Here is a 27,615-nt window from a genome sequence, read left to right on the forward strand (position 1 = left end):
CAAGTGATTGGTGTTTTTCACAATAGAATAATTTAGGTTGGAAAAGACCTTTAAGAACATCAGGTCCAACTCTCAATCCAGCACCACCACCATGTTCACCACTAAATCCATGTCCTCCAATGACATATCCACATGTTTTCTAAACAGTTCCAGGGATGGTAACTCCACCAGTTCCCTGGGCAGCCTGTTCCAATGCTTTATAAACCTCTCTGTGACTTTTTTTGCTTAATCTAAACCTCCCCTGGTGCAACTTGAGGCCATTTTCTCTCATTTTGTCACTTGTTACCTGGGAGAAGAGACCAACCCCCACCTGGCTACAACCTCCTTTCAGGTAGTTGAAGAGAGTGATTTCTATTGAGCCTCTTTTTCTCCAGGCTGAACAACTCCAGCTCCCTCAGCCAGTCCTCATAAGACTTGGGGTCCAGACCCTTCACCAGCTTCATTGCCCTTCTCTGGACACACTCCAATGATATAGGGAACTTCTAACTAAACTTATGCCACTATAAGTTGCTGTGTAATCAAGTGTGTTAAGAACAGATAATCCTTTGCTATGCAATGACATGATTTTGCCTATAGTTTAAGACTGATAGAGTAGGAACTAGTGCTCTAAAAACTGCTAAAAGCTGGATCTTTAGTTTGGACTGTGGCCAGAAGCCTTGACGGACGAACAGACACCAAGAGAGCCTGCGCAAGGACTAGGTTCATCCAGAGGGCATTGTGAGATGACTATTCACTTCATCCAGCAACCCCCCTGCCCGAAACCACCAGAAGACAGCAGAAGATAGTGTGCAAGCCCAGAATGATGAAAGGCTGTTTAAGATACAAAGCAAGAGTAGGCAGGATAGGTAATGAATACGTATAGGGGATGTTGAAACTTACATGAATATGTATGATCCTAAGTGTATATATACAGAGCATCTGCTCTGTTCTGGTGCACACGTTTTTGGTGGAACTATTCCCCCGTGTGCCCAGCACTGAATAAACATACCTACTTCACAAACCCGCTGGTTCTGGAGTCTCGATTTCCATGTGTCACCAAAACCTCAATGTCTTTTTGGTAGTGAGAGTCCCAATACAGAACACAATACTTGAGGTGTGGCCTCACCAGTGTGGAGTACAAATGCACAATCACATCCCTAGTCCTGCTGGCCACACTATTTCTGATACAAGCCAGCATGCCATTGGCCTTCTTGGCCACCTGGGCACATCCTGACTCATGTTCAGCTGGCTGTCAACCAGCACCCCTAGGTCCTTTGCAGCCAGAGAGTTTTCCAGCCACTCATCCCATTTTACCTTTACAATTTCTTTTTTAGACTAATGTCTTTTTGCAAAAGATAAAAAGATGTGGGGAAAGCCAATAGAATTCTGCAAGTCACATCTTTCTTCTTTTTCATCATTCTTTGTAAGGTTCTGCTTCTTCCCTTCCCAACTATCAGGCTCTCTCTTCACTGTCTCAGTAATCAGGCATGCTGCTGTTACCTTAAATCTCTTATGGGAAAGTTCCTGCAGCAGTCAGGAGCTGTGCAAGGTTTGGAGCTCCCCCTCCCCATTCTGAAATACATATCCCTCTCCTTTGTAGCCTAACACTCCTAAGAGGCAGAATGGGGAAAAATGCACAGAGAAGTATGGGAATATCCCACTAAAATGGCTTAGTTTGCCTATGACAAATCAGTATGTTACTGTGGCCACAAGGTCTCCCACTCTTCACCTCTCAGCACTTTGCACACTAAGCAGAAACACTGAAAATTATCAAGACTAGGTAAAACCCACACACGTGCAATACGGTAGCTGTTGCAGGCAGGCTGGCATTTACCTTTCTCAGCTGATTAAGAAGTTACCCAAGCACTCTGATTGTTTCAGGAGTCAGGCAGCCAGGATGGGGCAGGAAGCATCAGAATATGTGTCACTGCTCCCTACACCTCCCTAAATGACAGAGGGCTTTGCAAGCCACACTGGAAAGGAGAGGGAATGGGAAGTACCATGAACCACTTAGCTGAGCTTATCCTCTTCCTCAAGGCTGCTGTTGGGTTGCTGTCATTCCTTGCTCTCTGACGTCTTTACTAGGGGACGAGAGAGACCCGTGCACCCGCAGAGGCGCAGCCCCACCACTACAGCGGTGTGTTCGATAACAGGGACAAGCAGGGGGGCTCTTCTCTCTGCCTCCCGCGGCACATGGGCAATTGTCAGAGTCCAAAATGGTGAAGGAGGCCGTGTCTCTGGTGAATGCCAGGAGAAAGCACTCTCTCCTAATTTAGAGGAAGAAGGGGAGAAACCCATCCAGTTACACGTAATTTTGCGCGGGGTGGTGCCGATCCTCCTTTCTATTGGCTGCGTACTTACTCTTCCTTCCCGTTTGCAGTAGCAGTGGCTATCGGACAGAGAAGGAATGAAGAAAAAGGAGAGAAAGAACTAAAAAACCCAAACAAACAGGTAGAGAAGGAAAGAAACTGAGAGACCTTGATCTTAGGGCAGGAAAGAGCTGAGGTATGCGAGTAGTCAGTGTTTTTACAGTAACAACAGAAGAGGGAATAGAGGTGGGAACTCAGGAAACGGAGTGTGAATTAAAGCAGCGGAAGAGGAAGAGGGGCCTACGGATTCACTGTATCGTGGCGCCTGGGAAGTCACTGCTGGTGGATCCGCCCCCCCCCGGAAGGAGGGAGGAAGAGAGAGGGGGAGGTGGAGAGACACAGGCCGGCCGGCCGGCTGGCTGGCTGAGGCCCTTGAAACAAATACCTCTTTGCTTCACGCCCCCCCCCCCCCATCCATTTCTTTCCCTTTTTTGTTGCTTGTTCGTTTCGCGTTTGGGGGTCAGTGCGTAAGGCGGGAGGGACCTGGCCTAAAGCGACGCCTGAGCAGCTCAGCGGGAGCCTAGGGACAGGCCTGGGCAGCAGCCTCTACATTAGGATGTCCCGACATGAAGGTGAGAGACCCACGACCGCGGTGGGGGGTGGGGGTGGGGGGACGCCCTTGAGCTCTGTACGGCCTCGCTTGCCGCTGTGTGAGGCGAGTCAACATGGCGGCACCGTCGCTGAGAGCGGGGCCTGTGGAATTGGTCGCGAAAAGTGGCCATGGTGGGAGGAGGAAGGCGGCGGCCAAGCCTTGCTTTGTAGTGTTGCGGGAGGGGAGGCCATGGTTGTGTAGTTTATGTGTAGCCTTTGAGTCCTTTTTCTGTCGCCACTAAGCACGCACGCCAGGCCTGCGCTTGCTGAGGTTGAAGGGCCTACTGCAACTTGAAGTGAGCCTGGTCTCTGACACTCCTCACTAGCCCTCGACTCGGGCCTTGCCTGGCCCCGGACAAGGAGTGTGTCCGAGGCAGATAATAGAGGGTAGGAGACAGAAGAGCTGTTTATTTTCACTTCTCTTACTTAAGTGTTTGAAAGATGAGCCTGAGAGGTGGGCCTGAAGGAATCTGTTTTGGGGGAAAGGAGGAAGGTGTGTGTGGGGGTGGGTATCAGAGTGGCTTGCTGATGTGCCCTGGGAGTTCTGAATAGCATGATGTGAAGGGAGGAGTGCAGAAGAAGAGGAGGTGGGCTTGGTATGATATGCTCCCTATGAGGGGAAGTACCCCCAGGTTTCTTAGGGTATGGAGGAGGAGAAAAAGGGATTGTAGGGCTTAAGGCTCGGGAGAGCAGTGCTTGGAGGGAGGTGATGCAAGAAGGGTGGCCTGGCATCCAGAAGTGGATTGGGGTGTGGTCTACTTGGGTATAATGAAGATGGGGGAGGGGATTACACGGTAGGTGTAGAAGGAATTTATGCAGCTAATTGGCTGTTGTGTTGGGAGAAAGTTTGCCTTGTTCAAGTGTAGTTTGTATTTTGGTAGCTTTGTCAGGTTGAGAAGTAATATATTCTTTTCAAGTTTTTTATTTAAAAAGAGGAAGCATGCCAATCTAGTAGCAGCTTTTGTAGAGGTCATCATCTAAGTGTTTTGTATGTTTGTTCTTGTTTTGGTGGATTTTTCATTGTTTTGTTTTGGTATTTTTGTTTGGGGTTTTTTTGGGGTTTTCTTTTGCTATGGGTATATAAAAGGGGATAGTTAAGGATTGATAAAAAAAGTGAGATGAATGGAGAGAAAAATGAAAGAAAGGAATTTGTGTAGAGCAGTTATGTATAAATAAATTTGCTTGGTTTTCTACCCCTTTTTACTGGTAATTGCACTAATAAAAATATTATGTAGAAGTTCTGCTTTATATTTTGAAAGGATAATTTTCCCCTCTGTTAGGAACTAAATTTAGCACCTGTCTCCATACATAATTTTGATTCTCCTAGAGCTGTAAGAATAATTTTTTAAAAGGAATTGAGCTATCTTTATTTAATCTTGATGTTTTAAAACCAATGTGCTGGAAGACTTCAATTTTTGGGAGTAGTACTGGCTTCTAGATAGAGGATTGGTATGATGGCTATTTGGCGTATAGCTAGAGCATTTTGTTAGTGTGCGTGCTTGCCTAAGACCAGACTTGCCTAAATCTACTAACCCTTTTTTCTAGTAAAGGTACTAAATCCTCTTGTTTCTTTTCTGATGATGATGTGGTGTATTGTGTGTGTTCTTTGTTTTTGGTGGTGTGAGTGTGGTGTTGGTGGTTTTGTTTGGTTTTTTTTTTTATGCTGTTGTTTTTTTTTTGTTTTTTTTTTCCAAAGAGTGTATAATAATGCAGATAATGAGGCAAATGTGAACAACAAGAAGCAAAATAAGGTTTAATAAAAAGGTTTTGTGGCTTTGTTGGAACAAGTACTCTGTAAACTGCTGCTGTGATAGATATCCATGGTATGCGATTTAAAGCAGGGTAGTAGGATGCGGGCTTGTTAGATTACACTGGTTAAAGCCACAAAGACAGTATGATGTGTTGCGATGTTTTATTAAAAGACAATTTTTAAAAATGTGTTCATGATTGGTAGAGGTTATGTTTTGATTCTGTTTTTTCTGGTGTATGTTTTGTTTTCAGGTCAGAGAATAATTTTTTTCTTAGTCTTATCAGCAGAAATTTAAATATGGAAATAATGTTAAGCATGGTTTTGTAGAAAACTGAAAATGGATAAATTGGTGTCCTTTGAAGTTGCAGATTTTTAAAAATGAAAATAGTTATCTTCTAATAAACCGTTGATGGCAATGTTATATTGTTGACATAAATATCCTATATTAGGAAGGAAAAACCTCATCAAAGCTGAAAAGATAAAGCTGCAGCAACAGTTGTACTTTTGTGATAGATTTTATAGGAACCTGGTTGTCTTGAGTTTTCTTAATGTTTTTCTTTTATTCCTCATTTAACACATTCTTAATTTTATATTAGTTATAAGGTTAGGATAAGTTGCCTTGATATAGAGTCTATGGTTGGCTCAAAGTTCTCAATCTGCAAGGATAAGGTATAAGAGAAAAGTGAGCTTCAGATGTGTTAATAAATTGTATCACCGCTCTGTGTTTTTTTGTCAAAATGGCTTGGTTTTGCCAGAATCAGTTTTGTGGTGGGGAAGGGTGTGTTTGAGAAAATAAATGCTGGAGAACTTGGAATTCCAATGTCTCAGGCCTCTTAAATAAGTATCTGATGGAGGTATAAGCTTACTTTTAATCAGGGTCTCTTGGTGCTTTCTTTACTTTGTGGAGAGAAATTAAGTCCTGTTGTGATAAGAAGTTGGTTGGGAGACAGGAAAAGAGAGAATAAATTTAACTGGTGACCTTTTGCCATTGACTGCTGCATACCTTCAAAAGTGGAATGGGTATAGAACTGGAGAAATTATCCAGAGAGTGGAGGATGTGAGGAAGTGAGATAGAAATGTTTGCAAATAGGAGTTATTTGAGCTGGAGTGATTAGAAGGTCTTCCAAGAAACCTTAGAAAGAGCTAATTCTCAATTATGAGTGACACAAGGTGAGCGAAATTAACTTGTGTTGAGAGGAAAAGCAATATGGAAAAACTAAGTTTTTGTGTACTTTAGTGTTCACTGGTATCAACTCGGGAAAGGTTGTGGGGTATCAGTCTAGAGAATCATGCTTGTTTTTACTGCTACTGTGTTTATTGGTGAGATAGGAAAAATGTTACTGCATTCAAGAAGCTGTTCAGAACAGCATGGTTGTCAAGTTGAGTACTTAGGATTTGGGATGTGCCAGAACTAGATTGTGCTGAGAAACCTTCTTCAGCCCTTTTTGAGCACATGCACTGTGAAATTAAATAGCCACATATTATCTTTGTTGTGCTCTGCCTTGTTAAGGGTGTAAAGGGAAGGAGAATCTTGTATGTAGGGGAGGACCAGATGAGACATTACAGAAAAAAAGTATTTCTGAGAGTTCAGAAGTGAGTACAAGCACTTGCTTGACTCGTACCTTTTACAGTCTTTGGCTCAAGGTTGGAGCCCTTTTTGAAGATGTCAAAGTACCTTGAGGGTTTTATTCAAGTGATTAGATTTGTTCTTTCTTTGTGGCTTGCTTGATTGCAGCACATTTCATATTCATGAATAATCTGTGTGATGGCCTCCATGGTCAGGTCCACCCCTTGATCACAAGCCCATCTGTATGTTGCATCCCTTCCTAGATGCCCTGATCTTTCATGGGTCCATTGGGCTATAAATAGCTAATACTTCCATTCCCAGTCCAAGTCTACCCGAGCTATTTCAATCTTGGCAGCCTAATCTACCTGTTCATTGTTTTGATGTTCTTCAGTGGCATGACTTTTGAGCATGTGAGCATCTACATGACATACCTTCAGAGTCATATTTTCTACCTGTGCAGTGATGTCCTGCTGCAATGCAGCAGCCCAGATGGGTTTGCCTCTCTGTTGCTAATTGCTGTTCTTCCATTTCTGTAGCGACCCCCATAGGGCATTAGCCACCATCCAGGAGTCAGTATAGAGTGCAGGCCACTTTTTCTCTCTCAGCAATCTCTAGGGCTAGTTGGATAGCTTTCACTTCTGCAAACTGACTTGACTTTATCATAGGTGCCTTATAAGTAAAGGCTGTTCTTAAAGTAGTTCTGTGACCCTCATGGGCCAAACTAGTATTGGTAGGTGTTGCTATAGATATTTCAGATAGCTGCCTGAAGGAATGGGATCTGCAGAGCACGAATTATTAGACTTAGTGCATGGCATCATATTGAAGAGATTGTATTTAAATGGTGTTTTCACATATATGGGTGGGTTTTTTACTATGTAATGGTGTGAGAGTTACTCTTTTTGTTTCTTGTATTCTGGAAGCAGGAATGATTTAAGCAGTGTGACAAGAAAGCTGAATAAGGAGCTAATCTCTGAGAAGATTGTTGAGAATCATATGTAAAAATATGACAGTCTATTCAGGAATTACAAATCCCCAACACAGCAGTTTGAAATAATAATTGGTTGGAGATACAGAACCCAGTACTTCATTGGGGGGTGCTATGATGGATGTTTTCTGAATAACTGTATCAGATCAGCAGCTAATGGCTTCTGCTTGTGATGCTTGTATTGAATTTCATGTTAACCTTGCTCCCAACACATTGTTCCCTTTCCTCAAATGCTCTTTGTTAGTAATGCTTTTGAAAAAATTGATTTTTTTTTAACTGTGTAAAATAATGTGTTAAACCTCTATAAACTGCAAGAAGCTGCCTGCATTCTTTTTTTCTTGTGACAGTAAGGACCTGAGTCTTAGCTGTATCATGCAGTTATAGCAGTCTATGCTGCTTTAGTTTCTTTTGGCTCAAATGAGGCTTAATACCTTTGAATCATTAGATTTATATAGTTCAAAAAAAAAAAGTTCAGGAGTTTAGAGAAGTTGTATATAGCAGTAGGGTTGGGAATCCTTTTGTTTTCTACCTGTGGTTGTTCTAACGCCTCTGCAAATGGTGCAGAAGGAAAGCAGATCTGTTTGTTAGCTCTAACTTGAAAAGATTTGAGCTATTTTTGTAAAATACCTTCTGTGGTCAATATTCCAACTGCTACACTAGGACCTTTGCTATACCATACTTTGCATCACTTCTGTGAATGCCTCCCATGCAAAATCAGGACATCATACCCCTCTTTAATAGGCTAATGCAGGATTTAAAAAGTTTTGAGCATTTGTTTGTGTTGTCAGGAGGCTGGTATGAGGTGCTGAGTGAAATAAACAGGGCCAGGAGACTTCTTCTCCTTCTTAATGCCTTTATTAAAAGTGATCAGCTCAGGATTGGGCGGTTCGGCAGGGCTGCAGTCCCCGTCGCGTCTCCCAGGGCGACTCAGAGGAGGAGGATATGCGCAGCTCTGTCCACCAGGGGCAGAGCCGGGGGATCCGGTCCTCGTGGGAGCCTTTAGGGTGTGGTGTCCCCCGTCAGATGTTGGTTTCCGTGGCTCTGTCCTGCCCGGTCCCGGCGTCGGGACGACTCTCTGCTCAGGGTGAGAGGGACTCCGAAGGTGTTCAGCATCTCTGCAGGCTCAGCACTCGGCTCCTCATGTCCAGACATCACTTTAGTCTCTCAATTCTTATTTGGCTCGTTGTTTTTTGGGGTTTTCTCTGTGCCTTTGGAGTCGGGGTCCCAAAAAGCATGCTGGTCTTGGAGTCACTTTGCATAACCCCCCCCACCCTCTCAGGTGTCTTCCCTATGCTGGGAAGAGAACACCTTAGCCTCGGGGAAGGGCCATTACCTCACCCTAGCCAGGGCTTTTACTAATACAAAAGTGGCGATAAGCTACAATGACCCGTGATTACAATAACAAAGCACGCAGAACCCTGGCAGGGACAGAGATCTGCCTGCCTCCCTGTAACTCTTTCTCACAAAAAAATATTAACCGAATTTTTGTTCATAACACTGAGCTATTTCTGAATGAGTGTTCTGCAAAGCAACATTACTGATGCTGTAAGGTGGTTACTGCTATGGTGTGTGTGGCATTACATAGGAGGAAAACAATTAATGCTTAGGATCTCCTGCAGGAGCCAGCATGGGCTAAGATGCTGAAAAGTTTCTTTAAAGTAGTACTAGGTATATGCAAGTTCTGTGTTACAGGTAGACTTACTCTATAGGCTAGAGTGCCTCCCCAAATGCTACCTTCTTAAAAATTGCTCTGAAATTAATTGATGGAATATCGAGCTTGTGTCTGTGTATGCATAATTTCTTAGGCTAGAGAACTGTGCTGTCTTGATGTGGTAAAACAGTAGGGTAATAGAGTTGTATGTTTCTGTTATGTATTCTTGAAACGTGAGAATACAGCACATGGGTGAGACCATCTTATGTGCAGCATCAAACCACAGAATACTTTGGGTTGGAAAGGGTCTTTAAACTTAAAGATCACATAGTCCAACCCCCCTGCCATAGGCAGAGACATCTTTCACTAGATCAGGCTGCTTGAAGCTTCATCCAGTCTGACCCTGAACACTTCCAAGGATGGAGCAACCTTCCAACTTCACTGGGCAACCTGTTCCAGTGTCTCACCACCTGTTTCAGTTCAAACTTGCTCCTTTTTTGGTCACTACAGGCCTTGGTGAAAGTGTCTCTTACAAGTCCCCTTTAACTGTTGAAAGACCATGGTAAAGTCTCTCAACCTTTCTTCATAGGAGAGGTGTTTCAGCCCTCTGAACACTTTTGTGGCCCTCTTGGACCTCATCTAATAGGTGCATGTCTGTCGTTTACTGGGAACCCCAGAGCTGGACAAAGTACTCCAGGTGGGGTCTCACAGGAGAAGAGGGGGAGAATCATTTCCTTTAACCCACTGGCCAGGCTTCTTTTGATGCAGCCCAGGATACAGTTGGCTTTTTGAGCTGCAAGCACATGCTACTAGTTCATGTCCAATTTTTTATCCACTAGTACCCTCAACTCCTCTGCAGTACTGCTCTTGATCCATTTATTTCCCGGCCTGTATTGATCCTGGGAGTTGCCCTGACCCAGGTGCAGGACCTTGCATTTGGCCTTTTTGGACTTCATGAGGATTCCATAGGCAAACTCATCAAGCCTCTCAAGGTCCCTCTGGATGGCATCCCTTCCTGCTAGGGAATCAACTGCACCACAGCTTAGTGTCATCTGTAAACTTGCTGAGGGTGCACTCAGTCCCAGTGTCAATGTTATCAATGAAGATATTAAACAATATTGGTCCCAATAAAGATCCCCGAGGGACACCACTTGTTACTGGTTTCCATTTGGACTGTGAGTCACATTTTATGTGCATCTCATGTTTTTAAAGAAGGTGCTAACTACTGGAGGTCCATTTCTTGTGAGGGTGAGCATTTCCTCACAGGCATTTGACGATTTCAGATTGCTCATAAATCTACTGAGCAAAAAACGAGTCTTTTGAATGGCTGTCATGGTTTAGGAATGGTACTCCCACTAAAACCACTGCTTGATACTTCCTCCATTTTCCCCCTAACCCCTGAAGGTGGCTGGAGGGGAGAATTGGAAGTACAAAAGGTGAAGATCATGGGTTGAGATAAGAACAATTTACTGGGAACAGCAGAGATTAGAAAGGAACAGTAACAATCCTAATAACAAAAGTATGCAAAAGACAGAGTGATTCACATTAAAAAAAAAAAAAAGAGAGAGAGCTTACCAGGTGCTCAAAACAATAAACAATGCCTGACAGCTTTCCACCCCACCACAGTTTTTTTGACTGGAAGGAAGGAACCCTTTCTCCTTGGAAGCCTCAGAGTCCTGGCCACACCCCCTCCCGGCTACTGCAAAAAAAAAAAATTAACCCTGTCTTGGCCAAAACCTGGACAATGGCATTTGAATTAAGCTCAACAGAAAACAATATAAGAGCTTATAGACTAACTTTTCTAAATTTAAAGTTGGAACTGTTTGCTCTTCAGTGTTTCAGCCGTCATATCTCTTTTCTTGAGATACTTCTATACTGTTACCTCGTGGGTTTTTTCTATATTTTTAGCGTGTTACCCTCCTTTTATTATCTAGGTTTTCTTCCCAAGCCTCTGATTTCCTTTCTACTTCCTAGTGGTCAATACATGTACAAACATACTATGCTTGCAGCAAGAGAACACTGGACCTTTCTTTTGAACTAACTTAGAGCATTGTTTTTCTTCTTAGCTTTTATATGCAGATCAGAGACACATGCTTTTCCTGTTTTATGACATTATTGTGATCTCTGGAATGTTGTTTTCATATCCTAGCTTCTATAGGCAATTTTTACCATATTGCTCAGTTGCGAACCTCAATCATATCTATATTCTCTCCTGTTACTTATCAGAACTACTTGGTCTTATTTTGCTACCTAGCAGATTTTTAAGTCCAAACTGCTAACTTGTATCTCAGTTGTTAGCTAAATATTGGATTTTAAAAATCTTGCTTCTATGATAAGTGAATGAGACTAAAATATACTGACTTAAAGATCAAGGGGAATCTTAGATAATTGTGATTTTTAAAAATGTGACTGCATTATATAAAAAGCATAATTGTCAGAGTAGCTGTTTCTTGATTTCTAGCTATATTTTAAATTTCCTAATTATCAATAATTTTGTAAGCTTTTCTAATAGACAGGTCACTGAAATCATAATTGTCTTGGTCTAGATTTGTCAAACTTGTATTACTATTGTTGACCCCTCAATCTGTTAAAATAATAATAAATAATATTATACTATTTTGTGCCTTTTCTTTTTGTAGTTGTACCTTGGAGTCTGAGTATACAATTAGGAATAATGAGACCTGGATTTTGATGTCCTCTTTGCTTGTGTCTCAATTTATGGAGTGGGATACATGTGTTTTGATGCAATTATTTATTAACTAAAATGTTCCATTGTATATTTCAATATAATGGTATAATAAAGTTTGTATTTTCAGAAAGCTAGTTCAGCAAATAAAGGAATATCTCTGTAGCATAGAATCACTTAAATTTAAGAAAAACGCCTTTTTTATTTCGAGTTTCATGTTTTAATTTTTAAAATTTGGTGTATATTTTTTGTTCAGTTAGTCAGTTACTAAATTTGGGATCCCATACTAAACCTTTTGAAAGGGATTTATGTTGAGAATAAAACCACAGCGACTATTTTAAGGAAACTACTTTGGAGTCATTATCCCCCAAATAAAAATGCTCTAAGTAGTGGTCTTAATGTGTTTTCAGTTTCTAGACATGCAGAAATAGATGTTTTTTGGTTTTTTATGTGATTGCTCTGTTTTTTAGAAATGAAAGTGAATCCTCTCTTCTTGTAATGAAACTTCCTAATATGATTTGGAGGTTAATGAAATTGTATTTCTATTTGTTCTTTGCAGTATGTTGATCTGCTGCTATCTGGTGTTGACAGGATTAGGAATTTGCTTTTTCCCAGCTGTAGGCAGTGATGTATCTTCTAGCTGCATTAGACTAAAAATGAAGCTGCATAATGTTTTTGTTGTGGATCAGATTTTTATTTTCAGAGGATGGGTTTTCACACGTACTCGAATTTTAAAAAGCATAATAGTTTCACTTAAATGTTAATTTTTAGTGAAAAAATGAATTATGAAAGATTCCTCATCAGAGTAAGTGGAGGATGATGGTGGTTGGAAACCTCTTGTGGGGGAGTGACGCACTTATCTGCTAGCCTGACTTGCAGTCTTGGGAGGCTTGTTGCCTATCAGGGACCTGGATTTTGACAGTGGCAGAAAGAGCAAAGAGTCATCTATCCCTTTTTGCTCATACCTGTGGATGCCAATGGTAATGCTAGGGTGATCTTGAGTATATCAAAAGTCTTTATAGAGATGTGGGGAGCCCAGAACACTCACTGAACATGCAGGGATGGATTTAGGAAAGCCTGAGATCAGCTGGAGTTGCAACTAGAGAGGGATGTGGAGGACAGCAGGAAGTGTTACATGGGCAGCAAAAGGCCCGGTTTTCTTCTCAATGAACATGTAAAAGGCTGAGGTAATTGGATACTAGATGCCACTTTGCTTTAGTGTCATGGTTTAATTATGGGCCATTCACTTGAGAGTTGGACTTGATAATCCTTATGGGTTCCTTCCAACTTAGAATATTGTGTGATTCTGTGAAGAATCATCAGTGTTCTATAAGATTAGCCTTAAATTAAGAGAAAGGGGAAACTCCAGCTGGCAACTCAGTACCACACAGCAGCTTGCTCATTCCCCCTGAAGTGGGATGGGGAGGAGAACTGGGGGTAAAAAAATTTAAAACTTGTGGGTTGAGATTAGAACAGGTTAATAATTGAAATAAAATTTAATAATTAACTGTAATGAAAAGGAGAGGGGGGGAATAAACCCCAAGAAACTCAAGTGATGCACAATACCTTTGCTCACCCACCTGCTGACGGATGCCCAGCCAGTCCTCAAGCAGTGATTAGCCACTCCCAGCTCTATGTTATGGAATATCCCTTTGGCCAGTTCAGGTCATCTCTCTTGGCTGTGCTCCCTCCCAGCTTTTTGTGCACCTGCTCACTGGCAGAGCATGAGACACTGCAAAGTCCTTGACTCAGGGTGAGCACTGCTGGGCAACAGCCAAAATATCTGTGTGTTATCAACATTATTCTCATACTGAAACCAAAACCCAACACTGTACTACCTACTATGAAGAAAATGGACTCTTTTCCAGCTGAAACCAGGACTCTTAGTTTTCACTGGTAAGATCTGCCTTCTGGCCTCTCAGTTACCAGAGCCTAGTGACAGTCTGCAGGAGTGAAATATTGCCCACAGTAGACAAGGATTAAGTTAGGGACCACTTAAGCCAATTGCAGAGTTACAAGTCTGTGGGACCAGATGAGATGCCCCTCAGGATGCTGAGGAAATTGATTCATGTTATTGTGAGCCCACTCAGTCTTCTCTGAAAGGCCATGGTGATTGGTGGATGACTTGGGGAGGAAAAAACCAAACATTATTTCAATTTTCAAGAAGTAGGATCTGGGAAACTACAGGCTGGTTAGTGTTTTGCGGAGAAAAGAAGAAACCTCACAACTTGTAAAAGTTGTAAAGCCCGGTATGCTTTTATTACGACGCGCGCCGGACGCAAGACTCCCCAAAAGGGCATGCGTACCCCTGAAGATTTCAGACCTCCTTTTATCCCCCTTCCAAATGCATATGCATACAGTTTCACAATAAGTTCATACATATTCATCTTGCATGACACTTAGCACTAATTCTTCTTTATCGGAGGAATTCCTAGGTCGGGGGCAGATTGACCTCATGGTTTTTCTGTTTTTCTTTCTCTGTCTCCTTGCTGTCTCTGGAGCGCGGCCTCTCCTTCAGCTTTAGCTCCACAGACCCTTCACCTCTCCCAGACACTTCACCTAGTTCAGGATGGATCCTTACTCTGTCTCAGTTAGCCTTGCTTCAGTCCTTGGAAAAGTTAAGGAACAAATCCTCCTGGAAGTCATGTCTAAGAATATAAAGTGCACGAAGATGATTGTGAGCAGCCAGCACAGGTTTATCAAGGATAAGTTGTGCCTGATCACCCTCCCTGCATGACTGGCTGTGTGAACAAGGGGAAAAATGGTATATGTTGACTTTAGAAACACTTGACATGGTCTGCATACCTCACAAATTTGGTGAGGTGGAAAACTAGCTGGACTGTGTAATGATATAAACAAAACCCCCAAAACCCAACAAACTGCTTGTCACCCTCCTTCCCTCCCCCATGACAGTGGAGGAAAAACAAAAGAAAACAAGACTGTGAGAAGTTTAAAACAGAAGTCACAATTTTACTTAGATGAAACTTGCAAACAACACATCAATACAGAAGAAAATGGTTTACCTACAGAACCAGCAAAAGCAAAATGACACCTGCTGCCCCCTCCACCCCCCTCCCCCCGGGCAAAACCAAAAGTGCCATGTGGCTCTCTGGAGAACAAAGTACTGTGCCAAACAAATTTTCACAGTTAAACACCCTCTGCAGACAGACAAAACATTGGGGAATGGGGCAAAAAACCCCATGGAAGGTATCAAAGGATTTACTCCGCAAAGATGCTGATGTGGGTTCCTGTTGTATTGCACTAGTTCTTTAGTTGTTTTGCACTGGGTTCTGTATTATTGCACAGAATAGTATGTTTGTATCCTCATGGGATTCCCCTCTTATATCACGTGGTCTTTCCCTCCCCCAAAACCCCCCCGTGGTGCTGGTTTGTCCCAGGTTTACTCCTCCCCTCGCCCCCTCACTTGTATCCCATTGGCTGTGGTCCTCTTCCTCTGCCCCCCATTCCCCTGGGTTTTAAAGTCTCAGCCATGAAGCATAGCTCTTTTTTTCCACCTGGGAGGTCCCCTGGATGATCTGGTGTCTCTTCTCAAGGAAATAAAATAGGTTCCTACATGGCAGGGACTGGCAAAAGCTGCAAGCAGCCCCCAATGGCAGCTGTGGCGGCCCTGGTAGTGGTGGTGTACAACGGGCTATTCCTCTCCTGGTGCCTATCAGCCATGTGGTCCTAACCCCCAGTCCCACATGCCCTCTCCTGCCTGTGCAGCAGCAAAAATGGCCAACCTTCTGTTTCTGTCTGTGGGTCTTAGAGATAGTCAATTAAGGTGATGTAAAGGGGTATAGAGTACACAATTTGGATTCTGCCTCCTGTCCCTGTAACTACAACATATTCCACCCCTTAGTCTATACCATCTATGTCATGCTCAAATTAATACCTTTTAAACTATATGCATATATATAAAATATACACAAGAACAGGTATTATTTCAGTAGTCACTGACTATCCCTCACGATTTGGGTAGAATTCATTTTGTCCTTGACTGGTGTTTATGGTATTTGGAGGAATTGTCCTGAAATTAACATCTCCTCTAAAGAAGGCAGGTTTCAGCACTCCCTCCCCCACTACTGATACAAAAAGAATTTCTTGGAGGAAAGTGAAAAAAACAGTTTATTTAACACACACACACACACACAGAGTGCATGCCGGCATGGGAAAAAAATAATGTTAAATATTAAAACCTTCTTGCTGCAGAGAAAACTGGTGGGTTCAGAGGTCTTTCTGTAGGTGTGTCTCGGCTCCTCCCGAGGTCCAGAGTCAGAATGCAGCGTCCCTGGGCCTCCCTGTCGGCTCCCCGCAATGGTCTGTTCTCAGATCAGAGCAAAGCTGAACAGTTCTAGAAGAAGCCAGAAGTCAATGGAGAAGCTGTATGCAGTCCTGGGAAAACTTCTTGCCTTAGCTAACAAAAAAGAAGCTAGCTAAAAGCAAAACAATTAACTCTCCCTCTCTCTGCTGAGAAAGAATGGGGGAGGATGTGTGTTTGAATACAAACCACAGAAAGAATTCCCCCAGCTTCTCCTCCTCTCCCAAACCTAGCTTGAAGTTACAGGACCCATGTCTGGGCATAAAGCAGACGATAGGGGATACAGTATCATAAAGTCACCCCAAGACACAGTATCGTTCAACAACCAGTATTATATAGGCAATTCAATATTACAGAGGGTTCTCACACAAAATCAAATCCCTTTGAGGCACACATTGTGTTTTCCCCTCCTCCTTTATTACCCACCAAGTGCAGCCTGGTCTTTAAGCAAAAAGAATCCCACAGACGGGTTTGCCTCTGCTTGAGGCAGGACTAATACAAACTCTTTCCTAACATATTTCTTATACCATGGGGACTTTATCTGCATTTGCTGTATGCAGGGGTTCTGATTGGGCAGAGCCAGCTCAACTGGTAGAGCCTCTAGTGTTAATTAACCTGGTGGCATTCACTAAATGCAGTTGGGGTGTAACAGGCCTTGGATCCTTTGTATCCCTGACTCCAGAACCCCAAGGGTTGTCCTTGATTCTCCTCTGATACTTTGTGCTAGAGGCTCCAGGAAGGACCATTCTCCCCAGCTGCAGTGCAGATCATGTTCTTCGTGTCCTGTCCTGACTGGTCCAAGGGCTATTGCATGAGCAATCTCCTGTTTAATTTGTTCAAAAGGCTATTGTTGTTCAGGGCCCCATTTGAAATAATTTTTCTTCAGTGTCACAAGATAGAGAGGGCTTACAGTCATACTTTTCTCCAAAACTTCCTCTACTGTGTTTCCCCATATGATGTCATCATCAATGTACTGCAAGTGTTCTGGAGCCTCACCCTTTTCCAGTGCAGCCTGGATTAGTTCATGGCAAATAGTGGGACTGTGTTTCTATACCTGGGTCAGTAGATTCCAGGTGTACTGCATGCCCCTCCAGATGAAAGCAAACTGTGGCCTGTACTCTGCTGCTAAAGGAATGGAGAAAAATGCATTAGCAATATCAATGGTTGTGGGAGAATGGATTGTAAAAGAATAGAGATAATGCTGAAGGCAATCTTGCCCCTGATGACTTGCAGCTGTACTAATTACCAAAGAGTGGGAGCACTCTTGCCCTTAAGAGGTCACAGCTATGTCCAATAAGGATGGGTGTTGTAAAAGAGTGGGTTAGCTAGTTGAGAGTGGAGTTGGAGTTTGCTGGTTGTGCTGTGAGGAGGAAGGGTCATGCTGAGGGACAGAAGGGGTTAGGTGGTTGTGCAGAAGGAAGAGAGAAGGAGTCAGTGTTGTGAGGTGCTGACCGTGGGAACTCACAGAGAAAAGGTGTGGAAGTTTTATAGTAGGATAATAAACTGGCTGTGACAGTCAGTTTCCATCCACCGTCGATTAGTGCCAAGCACTGATGCCAACAATTGGTGTCCCATGTGAGGATGAGCGCTGATAGATGGTGGCACTGCTTTGCTGCCTTGGACTCGAGCTCATACTGAAGTTTGAGCATGTCCAGCACAGCAGCACTTAGTGGTGGTGTGACTTTGTTCAGGCCACAGTAGTCTACTGTCAGTCTCCATTGGACTTAGGCACTGGACATATAGGACTATTAAAGGTCAAGTGAGTCTTGCTGACCACTTCCTGGCTCTCCAGTTCACAAATCATCTTATGGATAGGAATCACGGAATTTCAGTTGGTGCAGTATTGCTGATGATGCACTGTTGCAGTAGCAATTGGAACCTGTTGTTCTTCAATCCTCAGCAGTTCCACAGCAGAAAGGTCTTCTTAGAGACCAGGCAAGGTCTAGTTTCTTCTGTCTGCACAGCAGTTGTCCCAAAAGCCCAACAGTATCTTTTTGGGTCTTTGAAATACTTGATTGTGAAGTAATCTATGCTAAGGATGAATGGGGTCTCTGAACCAGTCACAATGGGGTGGTTTTGCCACTCCTTCCCAGTCAAGCTCACTTCAGCTTCCAGTACAGTCAGCTGTTGGAATCCCCTGTCACCCCAGAGATGGAGATAAATTCTGTCCCTACATATCTTGATGGCATCAGGGTACATTGTGTGCTGGTGTTAACTAGAGCCTTATACACTTGTGGGTCTGATGTGCCAGGCCATGTGATCCACACGGTCCAATATATCCAATTGTCACTTTCCTCTACCTGGCGAGAGGCAAGGCCTCTCTAGTTCTAGTTATGGTACTCATTGCTCCTTTCCTGTAAATACGACCTAGAGGTCCCTTCCAGAGGATCAGACATGACATCATCCCTTCTCTTCTGCCTAGGAGCATGTTCATGGGAGACTGGAGCACCATTTATCCTTGATGAGTTTCCTGTGGTAGTTGTTCCTCCTTTCAACTCATGTACCCTTGCTGCTAGGGCAGAGGTGGGTTTTCCATCCCATCTCCTTGTGTCTTCTCCATGTTTATGCAGATAAAACCACAGATTACCTCTCTCCCTGGCCTGAGGGTGCCTGCTCCTAATACCAGAGACTCTGGTCTGTATTGGTGAGACATGGAAAGTTTAAGAAATAAACTCCTCTCTGAGTTTCTGGTAGCCCTCTTAAATTTTCTATTCCCTGTTCTGGACATGCTTGGCCAGTTCTGTATCCACAGCTGAGACATGGGCCTGTGATGGGGTGGCAATAGTGTCTTCATATGTCCAGAGTTTGATAGCCAAAGCACTTAGTCTGTCTTCTCTCTCCTTCCATTGCAGCGATGCTAAGTAGTGGGATTATATCTTTGGCCTGAGCCGTACAAATTTCCACCACATTTGTGATGTACACTGGATGCAGTCCAGACTTTAGGGAATTGTGCATCATCTGAAAAAACTATCTCCATCACAGCTATTTCTCTTGGGCACCGGATACCTTGCCTCCTAGTGCTTCACTGGCCTTGCTGCACATAGAGGTCTTCTCTGCAAAGGTATATTTCCCTCATTTGACAGGAGTTGTCTCCAGGGGCTATTTTCTTGCTTTTTTCCAATCCTCTAGTCAATAACCACATCCCAGGACAGGAATCCCAGTTGCCTGGCTTCACCACCATCTAAGTTTGTATCGTTGGCTGTGGAATCCCAGATTCGGAGCAGCCAGGCAATATGGATTCATCTGTCTGACGGGTGAACTCTTTATACAGCTCACGAAGGGACATGGATTGAATGATTGTCTCTTCCACTGGTTGTGAAGGTTCTTCCTCCCCTTTGTCACTCACTATGTGAACTGACTTGGTCTTGGATTTCCTCTTTGAATGGGGGCAACTGCTAGTGGCTTGGGCTGTCCTTCTAGTTCAGCTGCAGGTCTTAAAGAGACAGTCTACTAAAGATGATGTAGAGGCATAGAATACACAATTTGGACTCTGCCTCCTAGCCCTGTAACTAGGACAGACTGCTAGACTTGGAGAGTTGTGATCAGCAATGCAAAGCCCAACTGGTGGCCAATTACTAGTGGTATTTGTTAGAGATGGATACTGGGGCCAATTCTGTGTAATGTGTATGAACAACTGGATAACTCAACTTCGTCCCCTCTCTACAAGTTTGCAGGTAAGACCAAATAGTGGGAAGTAGTCAATATTTTGTAAAGCTGGGCTGTTATTCAGAAGGACCTCAGTAGGCTGGAGAAATGGTCTGGTAGGCACCTCATGCAGTTCAACAAGGACAAATGCCAAATCCTGCACTGTCACTCATACACCGAGGTCGGGGCGAGAACAGGAGAGAGGCAGGATCGTAGAAAAGGCAAAGAAGACTTTATTCAAAAGAACTGCGCGGTTTTTATAGAGTGGTACGATAGATTCTATTCTATTGGCTAACAAACAGAAACATTTTTCTCACGCACTGTCTTTGAGAGGAACAGAAAAATAAAGTAGAAAAACACCACGTGCAAATTGTTTATAGTCAACAAGTTATCACATCTTTCCAGCTCCCTAAAATTTCTCACAAGCCACTGTGAGAAACGCTTGCCGTTTCTCTCTCTTTGTCCCATGGCATCCACACTGCACCTGGGGAGGTGTCCTGGTTGTCCTGGTTTAGGGCAAATTTGTTAAAAGAATCTGCAAAGGAGGGCCCCTCCAGAAAGCGAAACCCACATGGCCCCTCCCCCCCAACCGGTTCGGGAAAAAATTCCTTGGAGAGAGGTGGAAAGAACCTGTTTATTTGACAGACACAGCACCCCCCAGCACACAAAATGAACAATACCAGATGACACCGCTTTGAGAAAGATGACAAAATCAGAAAGTCTCTTTCGGGGGTGGTTGCTGTGTTCTCAGTCCCTCCAGCGCTAGGGGCAACTGCTGCAGCCAAACCTTCGGTGTTCCCAGGTCCCAGTCCGGAGCAGGTTCGAGATGGTCACAGAAACAGGAGAGGAGAAACAGTCCAGGAAGGAATGTGGACTGTTTAACTAAACTAGCTAATAAGCAGAGGCAAAAGCAGAGCAGAAGCAGAAGCAAGAGCAGAAAAGCAAGCCAGCAAAGCAGCAAGCTAAGCAAGAAGAAAAAAACCAGCCCGATGTACGCTCTCTCTGTGTCCCTGAAAAGAGAAACCCAAACAAAATTTCCACTCTTCAGAGCCGGTCTTAAAGGCACAGAAGAGAGGAATGGGGATACAAGTATCATAATGTCACCCCAGGACATTCCACCCTTTATCCCCATATCATTCTTACCCCACAATCAGATCTCCCTGAGGTACACATCGTGTTGTTCCATCTCTTTGCATTATCCACCACGTGCAACCTGGTCCCTGAGCAAAGACAACCCCACGAATGGGTTTGTCTGTGCTCGAGGCAGAATTGATCCACACAGTCTTCCCTAACAAACCTCTGATATGTACCACTGGCACTGTGTCTCCTTCTATTACATTCAGGGACTCAGACTGGTCAGGACCTGCTTGGTTGGTGGAACCTCGGGTGTTAACTAACCAGGTGGCTTTTGCCAGATGCTGCTCCCAATTCTTGAAAGATCCCCCACCCAAAGCTTTCAACTGGGTTTTTAGTAGTCCATTGTACCTCTCTACTTTTCCTGCAGCTGGTGCATGGTAGGGGATATGGTACACCCACTCAATGCCATGTTCCCTAGCCCAGGTGTTGATAAGGCTGTTCTTGAAATGAGTCCCATTGTCTGACTCAATCCTCTCAGGGGTGCCATGTCTCCACAGAACTTGCTTTTCCGGGCCCAGGATGGTGTTCCGGGCTGTAGCATGAGACACAGGGTAGGTTTCCAGCCATCCAGTGGTGGCCTCCACCATGGTCAGCACGTAGCGCTTGCCCTGGCGTGTCTGGGGTAGTGTGATGTAGTCAATCTGCCAGGCCTCCCCATACTTGTACTTGGACCACCGCCCACCGTACCAGAGGGGCTTCACTCGCTTGGCCTGCTTGATGGCAGCACACATCTCACAGTCATGGATAACCTGAGAAATACTGTCCATGGTTAGATCCACCCCTCGGTCTCGTGCCCACTTATAGGTGGCATCTCTGCCCTGGTGGCCTGAGGCATCATGGGCCCATCGAGCTAGGAATAACTCTCCCTTATGTTCCCAATCTAGGTCTTTTTTGGACACCCCTATCTTTGCAGCTTGGTCTACCTGCTCATTGTTTTGGTGCTCCTCATTGGCCCTACTCTTGGGTACATGGGCATCTACATGGCGGACTACCACAGGTAGCCTCCCTACCCTGGTAGCAATGTCTTTCCACTCATCAGCAGCCCAAATTGGTTTCCCTCTACATTGCCAGTTAGCCTTTTTCCACCTCTCCAGCCATCCCCACAGAGCATTGGCTACCATCCATGAATCAGTGTAGAGGTAGAGCTTTGGCCACTTCTCTCTCTCAGCAAAGTCCAGTTGAACAGCTTTGAGTTCAGCAAGTTGGCTCGATCCACCTTCTCCTTCGGTAGCTTGTGCAACCTGTCGTGTGGGGCTCCATACGGCTGCTTTCCACTTCCAGTTCATCCCTACGATGCGACAGGAACCGTCAGTGAAAAGAGCGTAGCGTGTTTCCTCTGGGGGCAGTTGGTTATAGGGAGGAGCCTCTTCAGCACGTGTCACTGGTTCTTGTTTCTCTTCATCCGTGACACCAAAATTCTCACCTTCAGGCCAATTCGTAATGACCTCCAAAATCCCAGGGCGATTCAGTTTACCTATACGGGTGCACTGAGTGATGAGAGCAATTGACTTGCTCCATGTAGCACTGGTGGCATGGTGAGTGGAAGGAACCTTGCCTTTGAACATCCACCCCAGCACTGGTAGTCGAGGTGCCAGGAGGAGTTTTGCTTCAGTGCCTATTACCTCCGAAGCAGCCTGGACTCCTTCATAGGCAGCCAGGATTTCCTTCTCTGTTGGAGTATAGTTGGCTTCAGACCCTCTGGAGCTTCGACTCCAAAATCCCAGTGGTCGACCCCGAGTCTCCTCAGGCACCTTCTGCCAAAGGCTCCAGGACAAGCCATGGTTCCTGGCTGCAGAGTAGAGCACATTCTTCACCTCTGGTCCTGTCCTGACTGGGCCGAGGGCTACTGCATGAGCAATCTCCTGCTTGATCTGGACAAAGGCTTGTTGCTGCTCAGGGCCCCACTGGAAATTGTTCTTCTTGCGGGTGACCAGGTAGAGAGGGCTCACGACCTGACTGTACTCAGGAATATGCATCCTCCAAAAACCTATTGCACCCAAGAAAGCTTGTGTCTCTTTCTTATTGGTGGGTGGAGACATAGCGGTGATCTTGTTGATGACATCTGTAGGAATCTGACACCGTCCATCTTGCCACTTCACTCACAGGAATTGAATCTCACGAGCTGGTCCCTTTACTTTGCTCTTTTTAATGGCGAAACCGGCTCCCAGGAGGATCTGGATGATTTCCTTCCCTTTCTCGAACACTTCCGCAGCTGTGTTCCCCCACACAATGATGTCATCAATATACTGCAGATGTTCTGGAGCCTCACCCTTTTCCAGTGCAGCCTGGATCAGTCCATGGCAGATGGTAGGGCTGTGCTTCCACCCCTGGGGCAATCGGTTCCAGGTGTACTGCACTCCCCTCCATGTGAAGGCAAACTGAGGCCTGCATTCTGCTGCCAGAGGAATGGAGAAAAATGCATTGGCAATGTCTATAGTGGCGTACCACCTTGCTGCCTTGGACTCAAGCTCATACTGGAGCTCTAATATGTCCATCACGGCAGCACTCAGTGGTGGAGTCACTTCATTCAATGCACAATAGTCCACAGTCAATCTCCATTCTCCTTCAGATTTTCGCACAGGCCAAATGGGGCTGTTGAAGGGTGAGTGGGTCTTGCTGACCACCCCTTGGCTCTCCAGCTCTCGGATCATCTTATGGATGGGGATCACAGCATCTCGAGTGGTCCTATACTGCCGTCGATGCACTATGGAAGTGGCAATTGGCACTCGTTGCTCTTCTCCCGTCAGGCATCCTACTGCAGATGGATTCTCAGACAACCCAGGCAAGGTGTTCAATTGCTGCATGCCCTCTGTCTCTACAGCAGCTATTCCAAATGCCCATCTGAGTCCTTTTGGGTCTTTGAAGTACCCACTTCGAAGGTAGTCTATGCCCAAAATACATGGGGCCTCTGGGCCAGTCACAATAGGATGCTTCTTCCACTCATTTCCCGTTAGGCTCACATCAGCTTCCACCAAAGTGAAATCCTGTCATCCCCCTGTCACACCAGCAATAGAAACAGACTCTGTCCCCACATGTCTTGATGGGCTTAATGTGCAATGCGCACCAGTATCGACCAAAGCTTTATACTCTTGTGGTTCCGATGTGCCAGGCCAACGAATCCACACAGACCAGAAGACACGATTTTCCCTGGCCTCTACCTGGCTAGAGGCAGGGCCCCTCTAAGCCTGGTTATCCTCCTTTGTCTGGGCATATGTTTTGGATGTTCCTTCGAGGGGATCAGACATGTCATCATCATCATACCTGGCCGTTCGGCTACGGGCACCTGGAGCCACTTTCCTCCTGGTGGCTTCCTTCAGTTCACGCACCCGTCGTGCCAGAACAGCGGTAGGTTTCCTATCCCACCTTCTCATGTTTTCCCCACAATCACGCAGGTAAAACCACAGCTCAGCTCATGGGGTGTACCTTCTCTCACCATCTGGGAAACGTCTGCCTTGGATACCGGAACCTCAGATCTGTACTGCTGAAATTTGGAGAAGGTCTTCTTTAATCTCCTCTCTAAGCTTCTTATGGTTCTCCTCTATCTTATCCTCTAAATTCTGCAGACGTGTTTCTGCTGCTGCGATTCTGGCATGTGTCGGGCCATGTACAGCATCTGCATATGCTCGGAGCTTCCTTGCCATGTCAAGGACAGTCTCACCCCTCTCATCCCTCTTCATGATGGCTAAGGCAGAAGCATATTCATGTGGCCCGAGTCGTACGAGTTTTTGCCACATCACAGACGTGCATGGTACTAAGTCTGGGTTCCTAGTTGTTACATCATCTGAGAAGATAATCTCTGCCACGGCCATTTCTCTCAGGCGTTAGATCCCTTGCTCTATTGTCTTCCACTGAGTCTGCTGCATATAGAGATCGTCTGCACACAGGTATCTTTCTGCCACACTTGTTAGGACCCGTTCCCAGAGGCTGTGAGAGTTAGCCCCCCTCATCATTCCTTGGTCTATGACAGGATCCTGTGACAGGGATCCCAAATGCCTGGCTTCAGTGCCATCCAAAATTGTAGCCTCGCCTGCAGCATCCCAGAGATGGACCAGCCAACTAATTATGGATTAATCAGACCTTCGAGTGTAATCCTTCCGTAGGCCACGAAGGTCCTTCAGGGGTAAGGACTCAATATTGGCTTCTGATCTTGCACCTGCTGCTTTGACTCCTGACTTTACGTCTGGAGGCACTGAGGTTCCTTCTCCTTCATCATCATCATCATCGTCCACTGGTCGATTGGTCTTGTCTGTGCATTTCCCACTTCTAGTGCTGGTAGCAACAGCCATGGGTTTAGCTGCTGGCTTCGACCCTGGAGTGTTAGCTGCAGCCTGAGTCACCGGGACAGTTGCTGATTTATCTCCCTGCCCCCCTGCCTCTGTCTGCTGCCCAACACTATCTAGCAGTGTGCGATAAGCATACGCCAGGGCCCAGCTCACTGCAATGACCTTCCTCTCCTTAGGCTCATCCTGGTACTTCTCTTTCCGATATTTGCCCACCTCAGCTGGGTTCTGAATTTGTTCATGGGGAAAATCCCAGACTATGGGGTCAGAGAATTCCTTCAGGATTTGGCCCATATCCTCCCATTTCCCACACCACTTAGGATTTTCCACACCGGGGTTTACTCCTGAGTCAGGGGTCTCATCAGCCCGTCTAGAAATCTCAGCCCTCATTCTAGAGAAGCAGCAGGCTGAATAGAGGAAGGTTACCAGATTGAATACCAGGAAGATGGTTTCTTTAACATTGAGGGGAAACTGAACATCTTTCACTAGTGATGCAACTGATTCATAGCAGAAAAAGGAAAGCAGAGGCTGAAAACCCTCATTCCCTCCTGCTCCTCCTGCAACAAACTGGATGCATAACCATAGCCATGAACCATTCATACCTGGAGCAGACCCTAGCGTGTCTATAACCTTCTTGCACACCATTGCCACCAAGCCCAGCAGGATAGCTACTCTGGTCACTGCCCCTCTGATGTGAAAACTACGTATTAGGGGCAGTACTAAAGCTATTTCTGGATTAGAAAATAAACCTAGGGACCAGAGAGGTATTAAAATCTCAAAAAACCCTAGGGACCAGAAATGCATGCAAACCTTCACCCCAATAGACATTATGAATCCAAAAAGCATGGCTATTAGCTGATTTAAACGAACACAGAGTAATAGCAGCCAAAATGCAGTCAAAACAGGGTTTTTCCACTCTCTCTCTCGCCTCACATTTGGGCGCCAAGGATTTGTCCTGGTTTAGGGCAAATTTGTTAAAGAATCTGCAAAGGAGGGCCCCTCCAGAAAGCAAAACCCACACGGCCCCTCCCCCCCAAGCGGTTCGGGAAAAAATTCCTTGGAGAGAGGTGGAAAGAATCTGTTTATTTGACAGACACAGCACCCCCCAGCACACAAAATGAACAATACCCGATGACACCGCTTTGAGAAAGATGACAAAATCAGAAAGTCTCTTTCGGGGGTGGTTGCTCTGTTCTCAGTCCCTCCGGTGCTGGGGTAACTGCTGCAGCCAAACCTTTGGTGTTCCCGGGTCCCAGTCCGGAGCAGGTTCGAGATGGTCACAGAAACAGGAGAGGAGAAACAGTCCAGGAAGGAATGTGGACTGTTTAACTAAACTAGCTAATAAGCAGAGGCAAAAGCAGAGCAGAAGCAGAAGCAAGAGCAGAAAAGCAAGCCAGCAAAGCAGCAAGCTAAGCAAGAAGAAAAAAACCAGCCCGATGTATGCTCTCTCTGTGTCCCTGAAAAGAGAAACCCAAACAAAACTTCCACTCTTCAGAGCCGGTCTTAAAGGCACAGAACAGAGGAATGGGGATACAAGCATCATAATGTCACCCCAGGACACTGGTTTAGGGCAAATTTGGAACGAAACCTCCAAATGGGGCCCCTCTAGAAAGCAAATTCAAATGGCCCCTCCCCCAACTGGTTCGGGAAAATATTTCCTTGGTTCCAAGTCTGGATTCCTAGTTGTTAGGTCATCCAAGGAGACAGTCTCTGCCACTGCCATTTCCTTCAAGCATTGAATCCCTTGTTCTATGGTCTTCCACTGAGTTTGCTGCATATAGAGATTGTCTGCACACAAATATCTTTGTGCTACACTTCTCAATATCCGTGCCCAGAGGCTGTGAGGGTTAGCCCCCCATATCGTTCCTTGGTGGATAATTGGATCATGTGACAAGGATCCCAAATGCCTCGCTTCAGTAACATCCAGAATTGTAGCCTCACCTGCAGCATCCCAAAGATGGAGTAATCAACTAATTATAGATTCATCAGGTCATCGAGTGTAATCTCTTGTACTGTGTTTTTATACTCTGTAATACTATGTAATAGTTTTGGTTTTGTATCCCAGTATTTTTCCCAAATGGTTTACCCCAGATTGTACCCCCTCTCTTTACCTGTGTAATCCCTTTCCTTTGCTGAGATCATCCCCAAATCCCCACCCTGTCTCTCTGTCAATCACTCAGCATCCCATCCCCTCCATCTAGAAGTTTCGGTCTCTCATCCTGGTCAGAAGGGGTGATGGTAACTTTCTTCGCACACACTTCTAGCATTGCTTGTAGTGTTGGTGTTGGATCGAGGGGCAGGCTCAGGATGGCAGCTTTACACTTTTCATTGGCATTTGGTTTAGCAATCTCGGTGAGGACTTCAATCCTGGCTCCTTCATTCTGAATTTGCAAGTCCACAGCTTTTCTCAACCTTTCCACAGAACTCAAAAAGGACTCAGAGGAATATTGTGTTATTTTCAACTACTTCTCAAATGGAACGTAAGGACGCAACCTGAAGAAAGCTTTCTCAGCTGCTCTAGCACTTTCTTTGAGAGCCTTTCTAGGAATGCCCTCTGCCTGACTTGCTCAGTCCTCCCACTCCCCTTGTCCACAGAGATGGTCTAGTGATATCATGTTACCACAAACATCAGTGGCGGTGACCTCATCAGCCCA

General features: G+C 45.0%; 1 protein-coding gene and 1 long non-coding RNA gene across 5 annotated transcripts in view; both read left to right on the top strand.

Annotated features, from left to right (window-relative positions):
- Positions 1-27,615, top strand: part of LOC141726926 (uncharacterized) — a 425,545-nt gene that overhangs the window by 16,579 nt on the left and 381,351 nt on the right. The gene's annotated exons all lie outside the window — the stretch shown is intronic.
- LOC141726829 (E3 ubiquitin-protein ligase KCMF1-like) overlaps positions 2,323-27,615 on the top strand; it is a 146,526-nt gene continuing 121,233 nt past the window's right edge. For 2 of the 4 annotated variants that reach the window (XM_074531929.1, XM_074531926.1), the window contains exon 1: positions 2,449-2,920. Coding sequence is in view for 2 of the 4 variants with exons in the window: in XM_074531926.1 (XP_074388027.1) it covers positions 2,905-2,920 (16 nt within the window). In the remaining 2 variants the exon portion in view is untranslated. The other 2 variants (XM_074531930.1, XM_074531927.1) reach the window with 2 other exon arrangements.

Source organism: Zonotrichia albicollis, chromosome W (assembly GCF_047830755.1).
Source record: "Zonotrichia albicollis isolate bZonAlb1 chromosome W, bZonAlb1.hap1, whole genome shotgun sequence".
Lineage (NCBI taxonomy): Eukaryota > Metazoa > Chordata > Aves > Passeriformes > Passerellidae > Zonotrichia > Zonotrichia albicollis.